Below are 23,047 nucleotides of genomic sequence, written 5' to 3'. Positions count from 1 at the left end.
ACCTGGTTGTCAAGGTCTCAGTAAGGAACTCCCCTCACCTGGTTGTCTAGATCTCAGTAAGGAACTCCCCTCACCTGGTCGTCTCAGTAAGGAACTCCTCTCACCTGGTTGTCTCAGTAAGGAACTCCCCTCACCTGGTTGTCCAGGTCTCAGTAAGGAACTCCCTAAACCTGGTTGTCCAGGTCTCAGTAAGGAACTCCCCTCACTTGGTTGTCTAGGTCTCAGTAAGGAACTCCCCTCACCTGGTTGTCTAGGTCTCAGTAAGGAACTCCCCTCACCTGGTTGTTTCAGTAAGGAACTCCCCTCACCTGGTTGTCTAGGTCTCAGTAAGGAACTCCCCTCACCTGGTTGTTTCAGTAAGGAACTCCCCTCACCTGGTTGTCCAGGTCTCAGTAAGGAACTCCCTAAACCTGGTTGTCTAGGTCTCAGTAAGGAACTCCCCTCACCTGGTTGTCTAGGTCTCAGTAAGGAACTCCCCTCACCTGGTTGTCTCAGTAAGGAACTCCCCTCACCTGGTTGTCTAGGTCTCAGTAAGGAACTCCCCTCACCTGGTTGTCTAGGTCTCAGTAAGGAACTCCTCTCACCTGGTTGTCTCAGTAAGGAACTCCCCTCACCTGGTTGTCTAGGTCTCAGTAAGGAACTCCCCTCACCTGGTTGTCTAGGTCTCAGTAAGGAACTCCTCTCACCTGGTTGTCTCAGTAAGGAACTCCCCTCACCTGGTTGTCTAGGTCTCAGTAAGGAACTCCCCTCACCTGGTTGTCTAGGTCTCAGTAAGGAACTCCCCTCACCTGGTTGTCTAGGTCTCAGTAAGGAACTCCCCTCACCTGGTTGTCTAGGTCTCAGTAAGGAACTCCCCTCACCTGGTTGTCTAGGTCTCAGTAAGGAACTCCCCTCACCTGGTTGTCCAGGTCTCAGTAAGGATCTCCCCTCACCTGGTTGTCTAGGTCTCAGTAAGGAACTCCCCTCACCTGGTTGTCTAGGTCTCAGTAAGGAACTCCCCTCACCTGGTTGTCTCAGTAAGGAACTCCCCTCACCTGGTTGTCTCAGTAAGGAACTCTCCTCACTCACCTGGTTGTCTAGGTCTCAGTAAGGAACACCCCTAACCTGGTTGTCTAGGTCTCAGTAAGGAACTCCCCTCACCTGGTTGTCTGGGTCTCAGTAAGGAACTCTCCTCGCCTGGTTGTCTAGGTCTCAGTAAGGAACACCCCTAACCTGGTTGTCTAGGTCTCAGTAAGGAACTCCCCTCACCTGGTTGTCTGGGTCTCAGTAAGGAACTCTCCTCGCCTGGTTGTCTAGGTCTCAGTAAGGAACTCCACTCACCTGGTTGTCTCTAGGTCTGAAAGGGAAACATCAGACGACACTAGGCCCTTGATGGAATGCGTTTGGCATAAGCCACGCCCAAATGTGTAGAATTGCAGGAAGTTTTGCCATTCCGGTCAACAGGAGGGCCTCAAAACATTTTGGTCGGCACCATTGGCCACACGCCCACCACCTCAGCTCCATTTTGAGCCCGGAAGAAACTGCAGAAGTTGTCACTGGTCAACACCTTCCAACGTCATATTCATCCACCGGTACTTACTGTCCACCTTCTGTAGAATAACGATCAATTGAACGTTAAAACATCTGTGTTGCACCATATGTTGAGGTGTATTTGAGTGGTCTGTTATCTATCCATGCCATTTTTACAAATCAATCCTCTTTGGCCCCGGACAGCTTACCGCCAGACCAGACTAATGATATTCAGATATGATCCCAGACAGCTTACCTCCAGACCAGTCTAATGGATATTCAGATATGATCCCAGACAGCTTACCTCCAGACCAGACTAATGGATATTCAGATATGATCCCAGACAGCTTACCTCCAGACCAGACTAATGGATATTCAGATATGATCCCAGACAGCTTACCTCCAGACCAGTCTAATGGATATTCAGATATGATCCCAGACCAGACTAATGGATATTCAGATATGATCCCAGACCAGTCTAATGGATATGATCCAAGACAGCTTACCTCCAGACCAGACTAATGGATATGATGCAACATGGATTTAAATACAGATGATCCAGACTGGATCTAATGTTGGAAAAACAGAACTGATCACATCTGGCCACCCAGAACCAGGACCGGTTGTGGGGAGAGACTACAGGCCACCCAGAACCAGGACCGGCTGTGGGGAGAGACTACAGGCCACCCAGAACCAGGACCGGCTGTGGGGAGACACTACAGGCCACCCAGAACCAGGACCGGCTGTGGGGAGACACTACAGGCCACCCAGAACCAGGACCGGCTGTGGGGAGACACTACAGGCCACCCAGAACCAGGACCGGCTGTGAGGAGACACTACAGGCCACCCAGAACCAGGACCGGCTGTGGGGAGACACTACAGGCCACCCAGAACCAGGACCGGCTGTGGGGAGACACTACAGGCCACCCAGAACCAGGACCGGCTGTGGGGAGACACTACAGGCCACCCAGAACCAGGACCGGCTGTGGGGAGACACTACAGGCAGTCAAATGTTTGGCGGACTAAAAGAAGAAAACACTGCACATTTAAGAGATATTTATGCCAATTGAGGTAATTTGTTCATCCTGTATTGAGCTGTCTTCATGAGTACCCATATTGTTGATTTATGTTTTGATGAACCAATAGTGTTTACTAATCCAGACACCATCAGGGTTTCTCCTACCACTGGGTCACAGAGGGAGATCAATCTGGTCAAAGAAACGATCTCCTCACAATATGAAGCTTTAGTGTTTATTATCTTCAGATGTTGGAACAAAGTGACTACCAGGCATTAAATGCAAGTAGATCAATCTGTTCTCTTGTATTTTATTATCTGTGGTTTAACCTGAATCTCAAGGTGATATTCCACAGTGAATGAATGAAAAGTAAACCCAAGACACGTCACCCTCTCAAACTTTACAATATTAAAGAGCCCATCCTGTCCAATTTCATTGATCACTCAACGGACAAATCACCACCCACGTCAAAAAGTCATACTGGTCATAAACAGGAAGTGGAGCTGAGGAAACATATCCCTTGTCAAGTCTGTTTATGAAGACCGGACATGCTCGCTCGCAGTCAGACACTTCTCCTCTGCCAGCTCTCTGCCTGGTGATTGGCTCCTGGATGGAGTGCCGTGGCCTATACCGTCACTAGCAGAGCGGAGCAGCCTTATCCCTTGATGACGGCGATGGGTCGTAGTTTGATGGCCTTCTTGCTGATTCCAGCATCGTGACACGTGTTGACGACATCACACACGTTTTTGTATGACTCTGGAGCCTAGAAATGGGAAGAAAATACCGTTAGCCTTTCTTTAGCTATAGCATGACTATAAATACTGTTAGCCTTTAGCTATAGCATGACTATAAATACTGTTAGCCTTTAGCTATAGCATGACTATAAATACCGTTAGCCTTTAGCTATAGCATAACTATAAATACTGTTAGCCTTTAGCTATAGCATGACTATAAATACTGTTAGCCTTTATGACCCCACTCCACTGTAGCTATAGCATGACTATAAATACTGTTAGCCTTTATGACCCCACCCCACTGTAGCTATAGCATGACTATAAATACTGTTAGCCTTTATGACCCCACTCCACTGTAGCTATAGCATGACTATAAATACTGTTAGCCTTTATGACCCCACCCCACTGTAGCTATAGCATGACTATAAATACCGTTAGCCTTTATGACCCCACTGTAGCCACCACCCACCCCACTGTAGCTATAGCATGACTATAAATACTGTTAGCCTTTATGACCCCACCCCACTGTAGCTATAGCATGACTATAAATACTGTTAGCCTTTATGACCCCACCCCACTGTAGCTATAGCATGACTATAAATACCGTTAGCCTTTATGACCCCACCCCACTGTAGCTATAGCATGACTATAAATACTGTTAGCCTTTATGACCCCACTCCACTGTAGCTATAGCATGACTATAAATACTGTTAGCCTTTGACCCCACCCCACTGTAGCTATAGCATGACTATAAATACCGTTAGCCTTTATGACCCCACCCCACTGTAGCTATAGCATGACTATAAATACCGTTAGCCTTTATGACCCCACCCCACTGTAGCTATAGCATGACTATAAATACCGTTAGCCTTTGACCCCACCCCACTGTAGCTATAGCATGACTATAAATACTGTTAGCCTTTATGACCCCACCCCACTGTAGCTATAGCATGACTATAAATACTGTTAGCCTTTATGACCCCACCCCACTGTAGCTATAGCATGACTATAAATACCCTTAGCCTTTATGACCCCACCCCACTGTAGCTATAGCATGACTATAAATACCCTTAGCCTTTATGACCCCACCCCACTGTCGCTATAGCATGACTATAAATACTGTTAGCCTTTATGACCCCACCCCACTGTAGCTATAGCATGACTATAAATACCGTTAGCCTTTATGACCCCACCCCACTGTAGCTATAGCATGACTATAAATACCCTTAGCCTTTATGACCCCACCCCACTGTAGCTATAGCATGACTATAAATACCCTTAGCCTTTATGACCCCACCCCACTGTAGCTATAGCATGACTATAAATACCGTTAGCCTTTATGACCCCACCCCACTGTAGCTATAGCATGACTATAAATACCGTTAGCTTTATAACCCCACTCCACTGTAGCTACCACCCACCTCACTGTAGCTATAGCATGACTAACCTGGGCGAAGCCTACCCCTTCCATGACTAGTTTGGGCGAAGCGAAGCCTACCCCTTCCATGACTAGTTTGGGCGAAGCGAAGCCTACCCCTTCCATGACTAGTTTGGGCGAAGCGAAGCCTACCCCTTCCATGACTAGCTCGGGCGAAGCCTACCCCTTCCATGACTAGCTCGGGCGAAGCCTACCCCTTCCATGACTAGCTCGGGCGAAGCCTACCCCTTCCATGACTAGCTCGGGCGAAGCCTACCCCTTCCATGACTAGCTCGGGCGAAGCCTACCCCTTCCATGACTAGCTCGGGCGAAGCCTACCCCTTCCATGACTAGCTCGGGCGAAGCCTACCTCTTCCATGACTAGTTTGGGCGAAGCCTACCTCTTCCATGACTAGTTTGGGCGAAGCCTACCTCTTCCATGACTAGCTCGGGCGAAGCCTACCCCTTCCATGACTAGCTCGGGCGAAGCCTACCCCTTCCATGACTAGTTTGGGCGAAGCCTACCTCTTCCATGACTAGTTTGGGCGAAGCCTACCCCTTCCACGACTAGCTCGGGCGAAGCCTACCCCTTCCACGACTAGCTCGGGCGAAGCCTACCCCTTCCACGACTAGTTCGGGCGAAGCCTACCTCTTCCACGACTAGTTTGGGCGAAGCCTACCTCTTCCACGACTAGTTCGGGCGAAGCCTACCTCTTCCACGACTAGCTCGGGCGAAGCCTACCCCTTCCATGACTAGTTCGGGCGAAGCCTACCTCTTCCAAGACTAGCTCGGGCGAAGCCTACCCCTTCCATGACTAGCTCGGGCGAAGCCTACCCCTTCCACGACTAGTTCGGGCGAAGCCTACCCCTTCCACGACTAGTTCGGGCGAAGCCTACCCCTTCCACGACTAGTTCGGGCGAAGCCTACCCCTTCCACGACTAGCTCGGGCGAAGCCTACCCCTTCCACGACTAGCTCGGGCGAAGCCTACCCCTTCCATGACTAGTTCGGGCGAAGCCTACTCCTTCCATGACTAACCTGGGCGAAGCCTACCCCTTCCATGACTAACCTGGGCGAAGCCTACCCCTTCCATGACTAACCTGGGCGAAGCCTACTCCTTCCATGACTAGCCTGGGCGAAGCCTACTCCTTCCATGACTAACCTGGGCGAAGCCTACCCCTTCCATGACTAACCTGGGCGAAGCCTACCCCTTCCATGACTAACCTGGGCGAAGCCTACTCCTTCCATGACTAACCTGGGCGAAGCCTACCCCTTCCATGACTAACCTGGGCGAAGCCTACCCCTTCCATGACTAACCTGGGCGAAGCCTACTCCTTCCATGACTAGCTTGGGCGAAGCCTACCCCTTCCATGACTAGCTCGGGCGAAGCCTACCCCTTCCATGACTAGTTCGGGCGAAGCCTACCCCTTCCATGACTAGTTCGGGCGAAGCCTACCCCTTCCATGACTAGCTCGGGCGAAGCCTACCCCTTCCATGACTAGCTCGGGCGAAGCCTACCTCTTCCATGACTAGTTTGGGCGAAGCCTACCTCTTCCATGACTAGTTTGGGCGAAGCCTACCTCTTCCATGACTAGTTTGGGCGAAGCCTACCTCTTCCATGACTAGTTTGGGCGAAGCCTACCCCTTCCATGACTAACCTGGGCGAAGCCTACTCCTTCCATGACTAGCTTGGGCGAAGCCTACCCCTTCCATGACTAGTTTGGGCGAAGCCTACCTCTTCCATGACTAGCTCGGGCGAAGCCTACCCCTTCCATGACTAACCTGGGCGAAGCCTACCCCTTCCATGACTAACCTGGGCGAAGCCTACCCCTTCCATGACTAACCTGGGCGAAGCCTACCCCTTCCATGACTAACCTGGGCGAAGCCTACCCCTTCCACGACTAACCTGGGCGAAGCCTACTCCTTCCACGACTAGCTCGGGCGAAGCCTACCCCTTCCATGACTAGTTCGGGCGAAGCCTACCTCTTCCATGACTAGTTCGGGCGAAGCCTACCCCTTCCATGACTAGCTCGGGCGAAGCCTACCCCTTCCATGACTAGCTCGGGCGAAGCCTACCCCTTCCATGACTAGCTCGGGCGAAGCCTACCCCTTCCATGACTAGCTCGGGCGAAGCCTACCCCTTCCATGACTAGCTCGGGCGAAGCCTACCCCTTCCATGACTAGCTCGGGCGAAGCCTACCCCTTCCATGACTAGCTCGGGCGAAGCCTACCCCTTCCATGACTAGCTCGGGCGAAGCCTACCCCTTCCATGACTAGCTCGGGCGAAGCCTACCCCTTCCATGACTAGCTCGGGCGAAGCCTACCCCTTCCATGACTAGCTCGGGCGAAGCCTACCCCTTCCATGACTAGTTTGGGCAAAGCCTACCTCTTCCATGACTAGTTTGGGCGAAGCCTACCTCTTCCATGACTAGTTTGGGCGAAGCCTACCTCTTCCATGACTAGCTCGGGCGAAGCCTACCTCTTCCATGACTAGTTTGGGCGAAGCCTACCTCTTCCATGACTAGTTTGGGCGAAGCCTACCTCTTCCATGACTAGTTTGGGCGAAGCCTAACTCTTCCATGACTAGTTTGGGCGAAGCCTACTCCTTCCATGACTAACCTGGGCGAAGCCTACCCCTTCCATGACTAACCTGGGCGAAGCCTACTCCTTCCATGACTAACCTGGGCGAAGCCTACTCCTTCCATGACTAACCTGGGCGAAGCCTACCCCTTCCATGACTAACCTGGGCGAAGCCTACCCCTTCCATGACTAACCTGGGCGAAGCCTACCCCTTCCATGACTAACCTGGGCGAAGCCTACTCCTTCCATGACTAGCTTGGGCGAAGCCTACCTCTTCCATGACTAGTTTGGGCGAAGCCTACCTCTTCCATGACTAGTTTGGGCGAAGCCTACCCCTTCCATGACTAGTTTGGGCGAAGCCTACCCCTTCCATGACTAGTTTGGGCGAAGCCTACCTCTTCCATGACTAGTTTGGGCGAAGCCTACCTCTTCCATGACTAGTTTGGGCGAAGCCTACCTCTTCCATGACTAGCTTGGGCGAAGCCTACCTCTTCCATGACTAGTTTGGGCGAAGCCTACCTCTTCCATGACTAGTTTGGGCGAAGAGAAGCCTACCTCTTCCATGACTAGTTTGGGCGAAGAGAAGCCTACCTCTTCCATGACTAGTTTGGGCGAAGAGAAGCCTACCTCTTCCATGACTAGTTTGGGCGAAGAGAAGCCTACCTCTTCCATGACTAGTTTGGGCGAAGCCACCCTGATGGCGATACCCTGGTCTGCCAGCTTGTCCAACACGTCCTGGAAGTCTATGTTCCTGCGGGATTTGGCCCGAGACAGAGCCCGACCCTGGAGACAGGAGTTCAACGTTCAGGTAAAACATGTAGTTATTCTGGAACTAAGAGGGAACATGTTCTTGATAATGAACAGATGGATGCAGTCGATTGTTACTACTTGTTATAATATGGACATTCCTTATCAAGTTACAACAGTGATGTAGCTGGGAACACAGGTAAAGAGACGAGGAGACAGGGAGGCGCAGTAAAGCGACAGAGGTGCAGTAAAGCGACAGGGAGGTGGAGTAAAGCGACAGAGCTGGGGTAAGTCTTACCGCGCCGTGGCAGGTGGTACCGAAGGTCTCCGTCATGCCCTGCTCTGTGCCCGTCAGGACGTAACTGCAGGTGCCCATCGTGCCCCCGATCAACACCGGCTGGCCTGTCAGCTGATTGGACCAGAAACAGGAAGCATCTTAAAAACAGTCTCTGCATCAAAATGGCACCACTTCAGGGCCCTCCCTATATAGGGCATTACTTCAGGGCCCTCCCTATATAGGGCACTACTTCAGGGCCCTCCCTATATAGGGGACTACTTCAGGGCCCTCCCTATATAGGGGACTACTTCAGGGCCCTCCCTATATAGGGGACTACTTCAGGGCCCTCCCTATATAGGGGACTACTTCAGGGCCCTCCCTATATAGGGGACTACTTCAGGGCCCTCCCTATATAGGGGACTACTTCAGGGCCCTCCCTATATAGGGGACTACTTCAGGGCCCTCCCTATATAGGGGACTACTTCAGGGCCCTCCCTATATAGGGGACTACTTCAGGGCCCTCCCTATATAGGGGACTACTTCAGGGCCCTCCCTATATAGGGGACTACTTCAGGGCCCTCCCTATATAGGGGACCACTTTAGGGCCAGAGCCACATATGGATCAAGGTTAACTATAATATTATAGACTAACTTTATTCTGTATTGATGTTGAGAGGGTGGGTGGTACCTGGTAGTCTACAGGGATGAGAGGGTGGGTGGTACCTGGTAGTCTACAGGGATGAGAGGGTGGGTGGTACCTGGTAGTCTACAGGGATGAGAGGGTGGGTGGTACCTGGTAGTCTACAGGGATGAGAGGGGGCTACCTGGTAGTCTACAGGGATGAGAGGGGGCTACCTGGTAGTCTACAGGGATGAGAGGGTGGGTGGTACCTGGTAGTCTACAGGGATGAGAGGGTGGGTGGTACCTGGTAGTCTACAGGGATGAGAGGGTGGGTGGTACCTGGTAGTCTACAGGGATGAGAGGGTGGGTGGTACCTGGTAGTCTACAGGGATGAGAGGGTGGGTGGTACCTGGTAGTCTACAGGGATGAGAGGGTGGGTGGTACCTGGTAGTCTACAGGGATGAGAGGGTGGGTGGTACCTGGTAGTCTACAGGGATGAGAGGGTGGGGTACCTGGTAGTCTACAGGGATGAGAGGGTGGGTGGTACCTGGTAGTCTACAGGGATGAGAGGGTGGGTGGTACCTGGTAGTCTACAGGGATGAGAGGGTGGGTGGTACCTGGTAGTCTACAGGGATGAGAGGGTGGGTGGTACCTGGTAGTCTACAGGGATGAGAGGGTGGGTGGTACCTGGTAGTCTACAGGGATGAGAGGGTGGTACCTGGTAGTCTACAGGGATGAGAGGGTGGGTGGTACCTGGTAGTCTACAGGGATGAGAGGGGGCTACCTGGTAGTCTACAGGGATGAGAGGGTGGGTGTACCTGGTAGTCTACAGGGATGAGAGGGTGGGTGTACCTGGTAGTCTACAGGGATCAGAGGGTGGGTGGTACCTGGTAGTCTACAGGGATGAGAGGGTGGGTGGTACCTGGTAGTCTACAGGGATGAGAGGGGGGGGGTACCTGGTAGTCTACAGGGATGAGAGGGTGGGTGGTACCTGGTAGTCTACAGGGATGAGAGGGTGGGTGGTACCTGGTAGTCTACAGGGATGAGAGGGTGGGTGGTACCTGGTAGTCTACAGGGATGAGAGGGTGGGTGGTACCTGGTAGTCTACAGGGATGAGAGGGTGGGTGGTACCTGGTAGTCTACAGGGATGAGAGGGTGGGTGGTACCTGGTAGTCTACAGGGATGAGAGGGTGGGTGGTACCTGGTAGTCTACAGGGATGAGAGGGTGGGTGGTACCTGGTAGTCTACAGGGATGAGAGGGTGGGTGGTACCTGGTAGTCTACAGGGATGAGAGGGTGGGTGGTACCTGGTAGTCTACAGGGATGAGAGGGTGGGTGGTACCTGGTAGTCTACAGGGATGAGAGGGTGGGTGGTACCTGGTAGTCTACAGGGATGAGAGGGTGGGTGGTACCTGGTAGTCTACAGGGATGAGAGGGTGGGTGGTACCTGGTAGTCTACAGGGATGAGAGGGTGGGTGGTACCTGGTAGTCTACAGGGATGAGAGGGTGGGTGGTACCTGGTAGTCTACAGGGATGAGAGGGTGGTGTACCTGGTAGTCTACAGGGATGAGAGGGTGGGTGGTACCTGGTAGTCTACAGGGATGAGAGGGTGGGTGGTACCTGGTAGTCTACAGGGATGAGAGGGTGGGTGTACCTGGTAGTCTACAGGGATGAGAGGGTGGGTGTACCTGGTAGTCTACAGGGATCAGAGGGTGGGTGGTACCTGGTAGTCTACAGGGATCAGAGGGTGGGTGGTACCTGGTAGTCTACAGGGATGAGAGGGTGGGTGGTACCTGGTAGTCTACAGGGATGAGAGGGTGGGTGGTACCTGGTAGTCTACAGGGATGAGAGGGTGGGTGGTACCTGGTAGTCTACAGGGATGAGAGGGTGGGTGGTACCTGGTAGTCTACAGGGATGAGAGGGTGGGTGGTACCTGGTAGTCTACAGGGATGAGAGGGTGGGTGGTACCTGGTAGTCTACAGGGATGAGAGGGTGGGTGGTACCTGGTAGTCTACAGGGATGAAAGGGGGGTACCTGGTAGTCTACAGGGATGAGAGGGTGGGTGGTACCTGGTAGTCTACAGGGATGAGAGGGTGGGTGGTACCTGGTAGTCTACAGGGATCAGAGGGGGGTACCTGGTAGTCTACAGGGATGAGAGGGGGGTACCTGGTAGTCTACAGGGATGAGAGGGGGGTACCTGGTAGTCTACAGGGATGAGAGGTGGTACCTGGTAGTCTACAGGGATGAGAGGGTGGGTGGTACCTGGTAGTCTACAGGGATGAGAGGGTGGGTGGTACCTGGTAGTCTACAGGGATGAGAGGGGGGTACCTGGTAGTCTACAGGGATCAGAGGGGGGTACCTGGTAGTCTACAGGGATGAGAGGGGGGTACCTGGTAGTCTACAGGGATGAGAGGTGGTACCTGGTAGTCTACAGGGATGAGAGGGTGGGTGGTACCTGGTAGTCTACAGGGATGAGAGGGTGGGTGGTACCTGGTAGTCTACAGGGATGAGAGGGGGGTACCTGGTAGTCTACAGGGATGAGAGGGGGGTACCTGGTAGTCTACAGGGATGAGAGGGGGGTACCTGGTAGTCTACAGGGATGAGAGGGTGGGTGGTACCTGGTAGTCTACGGGGATGAGAGGTGGTACCTGGTAGTCTACAGGGATGAGAAGGGGGTGCCTGGTAGTCTACAGGGATGAGAGGGTGGGTGGTACCTGGTAGTCTACAGGGATGAGAGGTGGTACCTGGTAGTCTACAGGGATGAGAGGGTGGGTGGTACCTGGTAGTCTACAGGGATGAGAGGGTGGGTGGTACCTGGTAGTCTACAGGGATGAGAGGGTGGGTGGTACCTGGTAGTCTACAGGGATGAGAGGTGGTACCTGGTAGTCTACAGGGATGAGAGGGTGGGTGGTACCTGGTAGTCTACAGGGATCAGAGGGTGGTGTACCTGGTAGTCTACAGGGATGAGAGGGTGGGTGGTACCTGGTAGTCTACAGGGATGAGAGGGGGGTACCTGGTAGTCTACAGGGATCAGAGGGTGGTGTACCTGGTAGTCTACAGGGATGAGAGGGTGGGTGGTACCTGGTAGTCTACAGGGATGAGAGGGTGGGTGGTACCTGGTAGTCTACAGGGATGAGAGGGTGGGTGGTACCTGGTAGTCTACAGGGATGAGAGGGTGGGGGGTACCTGGTAGTCTACAGGGATCAGAGGGTGGGTGGTACCTGGTAGTCTACAGGGATGAGAGGTGGTACCTGGTAGTCTACAGGGATGAGAGGTGGTACCTGGTAGTCTACAGGGATGAGAGGGTGTACCTGGTAGTCTACAGGGATGAGAGGGTGGGTGGTACCTGGTAGTCTACAGGGATGAGAGGGTGGGTGGTACCTGGTAGTCTACAGGGATGAGAGGGTGGGGTACCTGGTAGTCTACAGGGATGAGAGGGTGGGGTACCTGGTAGTCTACAGGGATGAGAGGGTGGTACCTGGTAGTCTACAGGGATGAGAAGGGGGTACCTGGTAGTCTACAGGGATGAGAGGGGGGTACCTGGTAGTCTACAGGGATGAGAGGGGGGTACCTGGTAGTCTACAGGGATGAGAGGTGGTACCTGGTAGTCTACAGGGATGAGAGGGTGGGTGGTACCTGGTAGTCTACAGGGATGAGAGGGGGGTACCTGGTAGTCTACAGGGATGAGAGGGGGGTACCTGGTAGTCTACAGGGATGAGAGGGTGGGTGGTACCTGGTAGTCTACAGGGATGAGAAGGGGGTACCTGGTAGTCTACAGGGATGAGAGGGGGGTACCTGGTAGTCTACAGGGATGAGAGGGGGGTACCTGGTAGTCTACAGGGATGAGAGGGTGGTACCTGGTAGTCTACAGGGATGAGAGGGTGGTACCTGGTAGTCTACGGGGATGAGAGGGTGGTGTACCTGGTAGTCTACAGGGATGAGAGGGTGGGTGGTACCTGGTAGTCTACAGGGATGAGAGGGTGGTGTGGAGGGAAGGCCCGGGTGGATCCCTTGCGATGCAGCAGCAGAGTCTTCTGTTTCCCATCTACCATGTGTTCCTCCACCTTGGCGATGTTATGAGACACGTCATAGATCACATGCATGTCCAGGTCATCCGGAGTGGTGGTGAACACCTTGGCAAATGCCTGGAGGAGACAGAGACACAGAGAAGTCACGCTGAGGAGAAACACAGAGACACGGAGAAGTCACGCTGAGGAGGAGACAGAGACACGGAGAAGTCACGCTGAGGGGAACACAGAGACACGGAGAAGTCACGCTGAGGGGGACACGGAGAAGTCACGCTGAGGAGGAGACAGAGACACGGAGAAGTCACGCTGAGGAGGAGACAGAGACACAGAGAAGTCACGCTGAGGGGAGACACGGAGAAGTCACGCTGAGGAGGAGACAGAGACACGGAGAAGTCACGCTGAGGAGGAGACAGAGACACAGAGAAGTCACACTGAGGGGAACACAGAGACACGGAGAAGTCACACAGGTGTTACTCAGGGGCGGTCAGTTACCCGTCTCAGGGGCGGTCAGTTACCCGTCTCAGGGGCGGTCAGTTACCCGTCTCAGGGGCGGTCAGTTACCCGTCTCAGGGGCGGTCAGTTACCCGTCTCAGGGGCGGTCAGTTAGGGTCAGTTACCCGTCTCAGGGGCGGTCAGTTAGGGTCAGTTACCCGTCTCAGGGGCGGTCAGTTAGGGTCAGTTACCCGTCTCAGGGGCGGTCAGTTAGGGTCAGTTACCCGTCTCAGGTGCGGTCAGTTAGGGTCAGTTACCCGTCTCAGGTGCGGTCAGTTAGGGTCAGTTACCCGTCTCAGGGGCGGTCAGTTACCCGTCTCAGGGGCGGTCAGTTACCCGTCTCAGGGGCGGTCAGTTAGGGTCAGTTACCTGTCTCAGGTGCGGTCAGTTAGGGTCAGTTACCTGTCTCAGGGGCGGTCAGTTAGGGTCAGTTACCTGTCTCAGGGGCGGTCAGTTAGGGTCAGTTACCCGTCTCAGGGGCGGTCAGTTAGGGTCAGTTAGGGTCAGTTAGGGCCAGTTACCTGTCGTGTGAGAAAGGTCAGTTAGGGTCAGTTACCTGTCTCAGGTGCGGTCAGTTAGGGTCAGTTACCTGTCTCAGGGGCGGTCAGTTAGGGTCAGTTACCCGTCTCAGGCGAGGTCAGTTAGGGTCAGTTACCCGTCTCAGGGGCGGTCAGTTAGGGTCAGTTAGGGTCAGTTAGGGTCAGTTAGGGTCAGTTACCTGTCGTGTGAGGAAGGTCAGTTAGGGTCAGTTAGGGTCAGTTACCTGTCTCAGGGGCGGTCAGTTAGGGTCAGTTACCCGTCTCAGGCGAGGTCAGTTAGGGTCAGTTACCCGTCTCAGGGGCGGTCAGTTAGGGTCAGTTACCCGTCTCAGGGGCGGTCAGTTAGGGTCAGTTACCCGTCTCAGGGGCGGTCAGTTAGGGTCAGTTAGGGTCAGTTACCCGTCTCAGGCGAGGTCAGTTAGGGTCAGTTAGGGTCAGTTACCCGTCTCAGGCGAGGTCAGTTAGGGTCAGTTACCCGTCTCAGGGGCGGTCAGTTAGGGTCAGTTAGGGCCAGTTAGGGCCAGTTACCTGTCTCAGGCGAGGTCAGCTAGGGTCAGTTACCCGTCTCAGGGGCGGTCAGTTAGGGTCAGTTAGGGTCAGTTAGGGCCAGTTACCTGTCGTGTGAGAAAGGTCAGTTAGGGTCAGTTACCTGTCTCAGGTGCGGTCAGTTAGGGCCAGTTACCTGTCGTGTGAGAAAGGTCAGTTAGGGTCAGTTACCTGTCTCAGGTGCGGTCAGTTAGGGTCAGTTACCTGTCTCAGGGGCGGTCAGTTAGGGTCAGTTACCCGTCTCAGGCGAGGTCAGTTAGGGTCAGTTACCCGTCTCAGGGGCGGTCAGTTAGGGTCAGTTAGGGTCAGTTAGGGTCAGTTACCCGTCTCAGGCGAGGTCAGTTAGGGTCAGTTAGGGTCAGTTACCCGTCTCAGGCGAGGTCAGTTAGGGTCAGTTACCCGTCTCAGGGGCGGTCAGTTAGGGTCAGTTAGGGTCAGTTAGGGTCAGTTAGGGTCAGTTACCTGTCTCAGGCGAGGTCAGTTAGGGTCAGTTACCCGTCTCAGGGGCGGTCAGTTAGGGTCAGTTAGGGTCAGTTAGGGCCAGTTACCCGTCTCAGGCGAGGTCAGTTAGGGTCAGTTACCCGTCTCAGGGGCGGTCAGTTAGGGCCAGTTAGGGTCAGTTAGGGTCAGTTACCCGTCTCAGGGGCGGTCAGTTAGGGTCAGTTACCCGTCTCAGGCGAGGTCAGTTAGGGTCAGTTACCCGTCTCAGGCGAGGTCAGTTAGGGTCAGTTAGGGTCAGTTACCCGTCTCAGGGGCGGTCAGTTAGGGTCAGTTAGGGTCAGTTAGGGCCAGTTACCTGTCGTGTGAGAAAGGTCAGTTAGGGTCAGTTAGGGTCAGTTACCCGTCTCAGGTGCGGTCAGTTAGGGTCAGTTACCTGTCTCAGGGGCGGTCAGTTAGGGTCAGTTACCCGTCTCAGGCGAGGTCAGTTAGGGTCAGTTACCCGTCTCAGGGGCGGTCAGTTAGGGTCAGTTAGGGTCAGTTAGGGTCAGTTACCCGTCTCAGGCGAGGTCAGTTAGGGTCAGTTACCCGTCTCAGGCGAGGTCAGTTAGGGTCAGTTACCCGTCTCAGGCGAGGTCAGTTAGGGCCAGTTAGGGCCAGTTAGGGCCAGTTAGGGCCAGTTACCTGTCTCAGGCGAGGTCAGTTAGGGTCAGTTACCCGTCTCAGGGGCGGTCAGTTAGGGTCAGTTAGGGTCAGTTAGGGTCAGTTACCCGTCTCAGGCGAGGTCAGTTAGGGTCAGTTACCCGTCTCAGGCGAGGTCAGTTAGGGTCAGTTACCCGTCTCAGGCGAGGTCAGTTAGGGTCAGTTAGGGCCAGTTAGGGCCAGTTACCTGTCTCAGGCGAGGTCAGTTAGGGTCAGTTACCCGTCTCAGGGGCGGTCAGTTAGGGTCAGTTAGGGTCAGTTAGGGCCAGTTACCCGTCTCAGGCGAGGTCAGTTAGGGTCAGTTACCCGTCTCAGGGGCGGTCAGTTAGGGTCAGTTAGGGTCAGTTAGGGCCAGTTAGGGTCAGTTACCCGTCTCAGGGGCGGTCAGTTAGGGTCAGTTACCCGTCTCAGGCGAGGTCAGTTAGGGTCAGTTACCCGTCTCAGGCGAGGTCAGTTAGGGTCAGTTAGGGTCAGTTACCCGTCTCAGGGGCGGTCAGTTAGGGTCAGTTACCCGTCTCAGGCGAGGTCAGTTAGGGTCAGTTACCCGTCTCAGGCGAGGTCAGTTAGGGTCAGTTACCCGTCTCAGGCGAGGTCAGTTAGGGTCAGTTACCCGTCTCAGGGGCGGTCAGTTAGGGTCAGTTAGGGTCAGTTAGGGTCAGTTAGGGTCAGTTACCCGTCTCAGGCGCGGTCAGTTAGGGTCAGTTACCCGTCTCAGGGGCGGTCAGTTAGGGTCAGTAACCCGTCTCAGGGGCGGTCAGTTAGGGTCAGTAACCCGTCTCAGGGGCGGTCAGTTAGGGTCAGTAACCCGTCTCAGGGGCGGTCAGTTAGGGTCAGTAACCCGTCTCAGGGGCGGTCAGTTAGGGTCAGTTACCCGTCTCAGGGGCGGTCAGTTAGGGTCAGTTACCTGTCGTGTGAGAAAGGTCATAGAGGAGCGATTGACCCAGGCATAGTTGCCGGCGGCGGCCATTCCTTTCAGGTAGTCCTGTCCCTCCTCTGAAAAGATACGGGCGCACGCCAGCTGGCGATCGTTCACCTGGATCTTGTCTCGCTTCATCGCCTTCTCCATGGCAACCAGGGCATCTACCAGAATATATACAGAACCAATCAAAAGTTAGGACACCTAATTATTCAAGGGTTTTTCTTCAGTGGCGTCGGGAAGTATTCAGACCCGTTAGGTTACAGCATTATTCTAAAATGGATTAAATTGTCCACCCCCCCTCAATCTGCACACAATACCCCATAATGACAAAGTAAAAAGGTTTTTGCTAATTTATAAAAAACTGATATCACATTTACATAAGTATTCAGACCCTTAATTCAGTACTTTGTTGGAGCACCTTTGGCAGCGATTACAGCCTCAAGTCTTCTTGGGTTTGACGCTACAAGCTTGGCACACCTGTATTTGGGGAGTTTCTCCCACTTCTTCTCTGCAGATCCTTTCGAACTCTGTCAGGTTGGATGGGGAGCGTTGCTGCACAGCTATTTTCAGGTCTCTCCTGAGATGTTCGATTGGGTTCAAGTCCGGGCTCTGGCTGGGCCACTCAAGGACATTCAGAGACTTGTCCCGAAGCCACTCCTGCGTTGTCTTGGCTGTGTGCTTGGGGTCGTTGTCCTGTTGGAAGGTGAACTGTTGCCCCCCAGTCTGTCTTGAGCAGGTTTTCATCAAGGATCTCTGTACTTTGCTCGGTCCTGACTAGTCTCCCAGTCCCTGCCACTGAAAAACACCCCCACAGCATGATGCTGCCACCACCATGCTTCACCGTAGGGATGATGCCAGGTTTCCTCCAGACGTGACGCTTGGCATTCAGGCCAATCTTGGTTTCATCAGAGTCTTTAGGTGCCTTTTGGCAAACTCCCAGCGGGCTGTCATGTGCCTTTTACTGAGTGGCTTCCGTCCAGCCACTCTACCATAAAGGCCTGATTGGTGGAGTGCTGCAGAGATGGTTGTCCTTCTGGAAGGTTCTCCCATCTCCACAGAGGAACTCTGGAGATCTGTCAGAGTGACCATCGTGTTCTTGGTCACCTCCCTGACCAAGGCCGTTCTCGCCAGATTGCTCAGTTTGGCCGGGCGGCCAGATCTAGGAAGAGTCTTGGTGGTTCCAAACTTCTTCCATTTAAGAATGATGGAGGCCACTGTGTTCTTGGGGCCCTTCAATAATGCAGAAATGTTTTGGTACCCTTCCCCAGATCTGTGCCTCGACACAATCCTGTCTCTGAACTCTACGGACAATTCCTTCAACCTCATGGCTTGGTTTTTGCTCTGACATGCACTGTCAACTGTGGGACCTTAAATAGACAGGTGTGTGCCTTTCCAAATCATGTCCAATTTAAATTTATGACAGGTGGACTCCAAGTTGTAGAAACATCAAGGATGTGCCATGGAAACAGGAAGCACCTGAGCTCATAGCAAAGGGTCTGAATACTTATGTAAGGTATCGTTTTTTTGTGTGTAATAAACGTGCCAACATTTCTAATAAGCCGTTTTCACTAAAGGGGTAGTGTGTAGATTGAGAATTTGTATTGATTTAATCCATTTTAGAAGGCTGTAACGTAACAGCCTTATTCTAAAATGGATCAATAATTTCCCCCCCTAAATGTATATTTACCTTTATTTAACCAGCTAAGTCGTTGAAAAACACAAATTTACAACAACAACCTGAACAAGATAAGAAGCAATACACCGTGCAGCAACGCAGACCAGTGACCACGTTACAGACAACGCAGACCAGTGACCACGTTACAGACAACGCAGACAAGTGACCACGTTACAGACAACGCAGACCAGTGACCACGTTACAGACAACGCAGACAAGTGACCACGTTACAGACAACGCAGACCAGTGACCACGTTACAGACAACGCAGACCAGTGACCACGTTACAGACAACGCAGGCAAGTGACCACGTTACAGACAACGCAGGCAAGTGACCACGTTACAGACAACGCAGACCAGTGACCACGTTACAGACAACGCAGACAAGTGACCACGTTACAGACAACGCAGACAAGTGACCACGTTACAGACAACGCAGACAAGTGACCACGTTACTGACAACGCAGACCAGTGACCACGTTACAGACAACGCAGACAAGTGACCACGTTACAGACAACGCAGACAAGTGACCACGTTACTGACAACGCAGACCAGTGACCACGTTACAGACAACGCAGACAAGTGACCACGTTACAGACAACGCAGACAAGTGACCACGTTACAGACAACGCAGACCAGTGACCACGTTACAGACAACGCAGACCAGTGACCACGTTACAGACAACGCAGACAAGTGACCACGTTACAGACAACGCAGACCAGTGACCACGTTACAGACAACGCAGACAAGTGACCACGTTACTGACAACGCAGACCAGTGACCACGTTACAGACAACGCAGACAAGTGACCACGTTACAGACAACGCAGACAAGTGACCACGTTACTGACAACGCAGACCAGTGACCACGTTACAGACAACGCAGACAAGTGACCACGTTACAGACAACGCAGACCAGTGACCACGTTACAGACAACGCAGACCAGTGACCACGTTACTGACAACGCAGACCAGTGACCACGTTACAGACAACGCAGACCAGTGACCACGTTACAGACAACGCAGACCAGTGACCACGTTACAGACAACGCAGACCAGTGACCACGTTACAGACAACGCAGACCAGTGACCACGTTACAGACAACGCAGACCAGTGACCACGTTACAGACAACGCAGACAAGTGACCACGTTACAGACAACGCAGACCAGTGACCACGTTACAGACAACGCAGACCAGTGACCACGTTACAGACAACGCAGACCAGTGACCACGTTACAGACAACGCAGACCAGTGACCACGTTACAGACAACGCAGACAAGTGACCACGTTAGACAACGCAGACAAGTGACCACGTTACAGACAATTCTTTAAAATGAAACCAACAGAAAAATGCATATTTCCAACATGGGTAGAGAGAGCAGTCCTACCTGTAGCCACCTGGTGGCCCAGCCCCCTGCTGCCACTGTGGATCATCACACACACCTGGCCCTTGTGGTCGATGCCCATCTTCTTAGCAGCATAGTCATTATAGATCTCATCCACCACCTGGATCTCTGCATAGTGGTTCCCTGCTCCCAGAGTACCCAGCTGGAACAATACCATAGCATGGAATAAGTCATCATAGATCTCTGCCCCCAGAGTACCCAGCTGGAACAATACCATAGCATGGAATAAGTCATTATAGATCTCTGCCCCCAGACTACCCAGCTGGAACAATACCATATAGCGTGGAATAAGGATAGGTCATTATAGATCTCTGCATAGTGGTTCCCTGCTCCCAGAGTACCCAGCTGGAACAATACCATATAGCATGGAATAAGTCATTATAGATCTCTGCCCCCAGACTACCCAGCTGGAACAATACCATAGCATGCCTCTGGTCAGGCCTCTCTTCTTGGCCTTGGAGGAGACCTTGTTGGGGGTCAGGGGTCAGGGTTAGTTAGTGAGGGGTGTTACCTGAGGCAGGCCTCTCTTCTTGGCCTTGGAGGAGACCTTGTTGGGGGTCAGGGGTCAGGGTTAGTTAGTGAGGGGTGTTACCTGAGGCAGGCCTCTTCTTGGCCTTGGAGAAGACCTTGTTGGGGGTCAGGGGTCAGGGTTAGTTAGTGAGGGGTGTTACCTGAGGCAGGCCTCTCTTCTTGGCCTTGGAGGAGACCTTGTTGGGGGTCAGGGATCAGGGTTAGTTAGTGAGTGGTGTTACCTGAGGCAGGCCTCTCTTCTTGGCCTTAGAGGAGACCTTGTTGGGGGTCAGGGGTCAGGGTTAGTTAGTGAGGGGTGTTACCTGAGGCAGGCCTCTCTTCTTGGCCTTGGAGGAGACCTTGTTGGGGGTCAGGGTTAGTTAGTGAGGGGTGTTACCTGAGGCAGGCCTCTCTTCTTGGCCTTGGAGGAGACCTTGTTGGGGGTCAGGGTTAGTTAGTGAGGGGTGTTACCTGAGGCAGGCCTCTCTTCTTGGCCTTGGAGGAGACCTTGTTGGGGGTCAGGGGTCAGGGTTAGTTAGTGAGGGGTGTTACCTGAGGCAGGCCTCTCTTCTTGGCCTTGGAGGAGACCTTGTTGGGGTCGGCCTGCAGCATCCTGCCATACTCCTCGCAGTGTTCCTTATCCTCTGCCCAGGCATAGCCTTCTCTCAGGGACCAGTCCACTCCCATCTCTAGAGCCTCCTCTAGGTCCCTGTAACAGACACCAGGTTATCAGTCTCTAGACAGCCTTCTCTCAGGGACCAGTCCACTCCCATCTCTAGAGCCTCCTCTAGGTCCCTGTAACAGACACCAGGTTATCAGTCTAGACAGCCTTCTCTCAGGGACCAGTCCACTCCCATCTCTAGTGCCTCCTCTAGGTCCCTGTAACAGACACCAGGTTATCAGTCTCTAGACAGCCTTCTCTCAGGGACCAGTCCACTCCCATCTCTAGAGCCTCCTCTAGGTCCCTGTAACAGACACCAGGTTATCAGTCTCTAGACAGCCTTCTCTCAGGGACCAGTCCACTCCCATCTCTAGTGCCTCCTCTAGGTCCCTGTAACAGACAGCAGGGTAGTGGTGTCTGCTTACTTGGCGGTCATAGGGATGACTCCCTTGGAGCCGACTCCGACAGGGATGTGGTCAAACAGGGCCTGAGCCAGCTGCTCCTTGACAGGCTGGACGTCTCCCTCGTCTAGGTTGGTCCTTAGTAGACGCACTCCACAGTTAATGTCAAAGCCCACACCACCTAGCTCACACACACACACACACACACACACACACAACCAGTTAATGTCAAAACCCACACCAGAGATAGACAGGACAGCCTGTTGGACTGTGTTTATCCTCTGTACCTGGGGATACGACAGCGTTGGGGTCGCTCATGTCAAAGGCAGCCATGTTTCCGATGGCGAACCCATACCCCGAGTGGCAGTCTGGCAGGCCGATAGACCTCTGAGGGAGAGAGAGAGAGGTTTGGGGGACACAGGTTAAGAGTAATCCTGGACTGACAAGCAAACTCATTGGAGAATCTCCATTGAAAGTGCTTCGTAGTCCACGACTAGGCTAAATACGTGTCTGGGGAAAACAGCCCCTGTGAGATATTACAGAGTGTCAATATGTCCGTTTATAGCTAGTTAGATAACGGTTGTCAGCGTCATCTCCACTGACTTGTGTTAAGGCCTGATCCAGACCAGTGATTCTCTACTTACATGGACTATTCCCGGCAGAGCTGCAACGTTACCAATCTGTTTCATGGCAGGGAGAAACCCACCAAAACCTGACGACAAATAACAACAACAACCAAATCAGTCAAATCAACGGGGAAACAATACAGGAGCGGGCTTGTCTGTTACCATGGCATCATCATGTTGTTGTCATCTACCTCCTCCTTTACACGCGTTACGCAGCTCCTCAAACATCAGCTTCTCCAGGGACTCGTTGACGTAAAACACTCCTTCCACCTGGAATGAAATGGGAAGGATTTGATGAGCTGTCAAGTCCATACGCCATATTAGGTTAGCTAGTTAGCTTATGTATTAGCTACTATGCTCTTACACCTTATCTACATACAAGAGACAAGAGCAACAATAACAGAGTCAAGCTGAATAGTAGCAAATCACGTCTGAAGCTAGCAAACTACGGACATGTGCTAACGTTAATTCATTCCATATAAGTTAGTTTTAGCTAATCACCTGCATATTTGGGACGAAACCTTTCTTGATTCGCCAGCAGTTCTTGTCAATCTTGTCCAAATATTGTAACTCGTCATTGTACGAACGACTCATGATATTATTATGTTGCTAGCTGTTTATTTCACTTATATTTCAGCAGTGTCTGATTCTGTACCGAACCAACAGACTACGGCACCTCGGAAGCGTCCGTACAAAACGCGTTTTGGAAAACTGTGATTAATGACGCAGCTGGAAATGTTTTAAAATTAATCGCGTTTATTTTTGAATGGATTGAAATATTGATCTTGGATAACACCATATTATAGTCGTGCCTACCAAATACATGTTCCCTAATATCCTAGCAATGTTTAATATTTTTTTAAACATTAGTGGTAATTATTTTCCTAAATGTGTTTCGTCTTTTTGACGTTCCGTAGTTGAAGTCAGAACTCTAATCGCTTTCCGTAGTTGAAGTCAACAATTTGATAACATTGTTGACCATCTAGCTTCTGTCAAAGCCTCTTCTATCTTCTCGTTGTAATACGTGGAAATCTTCAACTATCTCTACTTGCAGTTAAGACCTCTTTAGTTAACATGCAATTTATGGTGTGAAATGATTAAGGCTTGCAATAAGTTTAACAAGAGACAACAACTAAACTAAAGTAAGTGAAATGCTGCTGGCTAGCTAGCTACCAGATAAGTTAACCAGCTAGCTGCACTTC

At 52.5% G+C, this 23,047-nt stretch overlaps 1 protein-coding gene across 1 annotated transcript; it reads right to left on the bottom strand.

Moving 5' to 3' along the window:
* Positions 1-2,748: 2,748 nt before the first annotated feature.
* Positions 2,749-22,523, bottom strand: LOC120038469 (RNA-splicing ligase RtcB homolog). The gene is made up of 12 exons (XM_038984202.1): positions 22,347-22,523; positions 22,037-22,115; positions 21,864-21,931; positions 21,507-21,606; positions 21,244-21,400; positions 20,710-20,866; positions 19,630-19,789; positions 16,549-16,724; positions 12,856-13,044; positions 8,301-8,411; positions 7,919-8,038; positions 2,749-3,288 (listed from the first exon to the last, which is right to left on the bottom strand). The coding sequence occupies exons 1-12, from the start codon at positions 22,437-22,439 to the stop codon at positions 3,181-3,183; spliced, it is 1,518 nt and encodes a 505-aa protein (XP_038840130.1). The 5' UTR covers positions 22,440-22,523; the 3' UTR covers positions 2,749-3,180.
* Positions 22,524-23,047: the final 524 nt, after the last annotated feature.

The sequence above is a fragment of the Salvelinus namaycush genome, unplaced genomic scaffold, assembly GCF_016432855.1.
Source record: "Salvelinus namaycush isolate Seneca unplaced genomic scaffold, SaNama_1.0 Scaffold2204, whole genome shotgun sequence".
NCBI lineage: Eukaryota > Metazoa > Chordata > Actinopteri > Salmoniformes > Salmonidae > Salvelinus > Salvelinus namaycush.
Note: the sequence above shows the minus strand (reverse complement) of the source record. Positions and strands in the feature narration are given on the sequence as shown.

Bases quoted from the DNA above. Each gene is read 5' to 3' on its own strand.
- LOC120038469 (XM_038984202.1), bottom strand. From the start codon at position 22,439: ATGAGTCGTTCGTACAATGACGAGTTACAATATTTGGACAAGATTGAC. The intron at 20,867-21,243 runs GTAAGCAGACAC...TGTCTGTTACAG, and splicing joins GTCATCCCTATGACCGCCAA to GGACCTAGAGGAGGCTCTAG. The intron at 16,725-19,629 runs GTAGGACTGCTC...ATATTCTGGTAG, and splicing joins GGGCCACCAGGTGGCTACAG to ATGCCCTGGTTGCCATGGAG.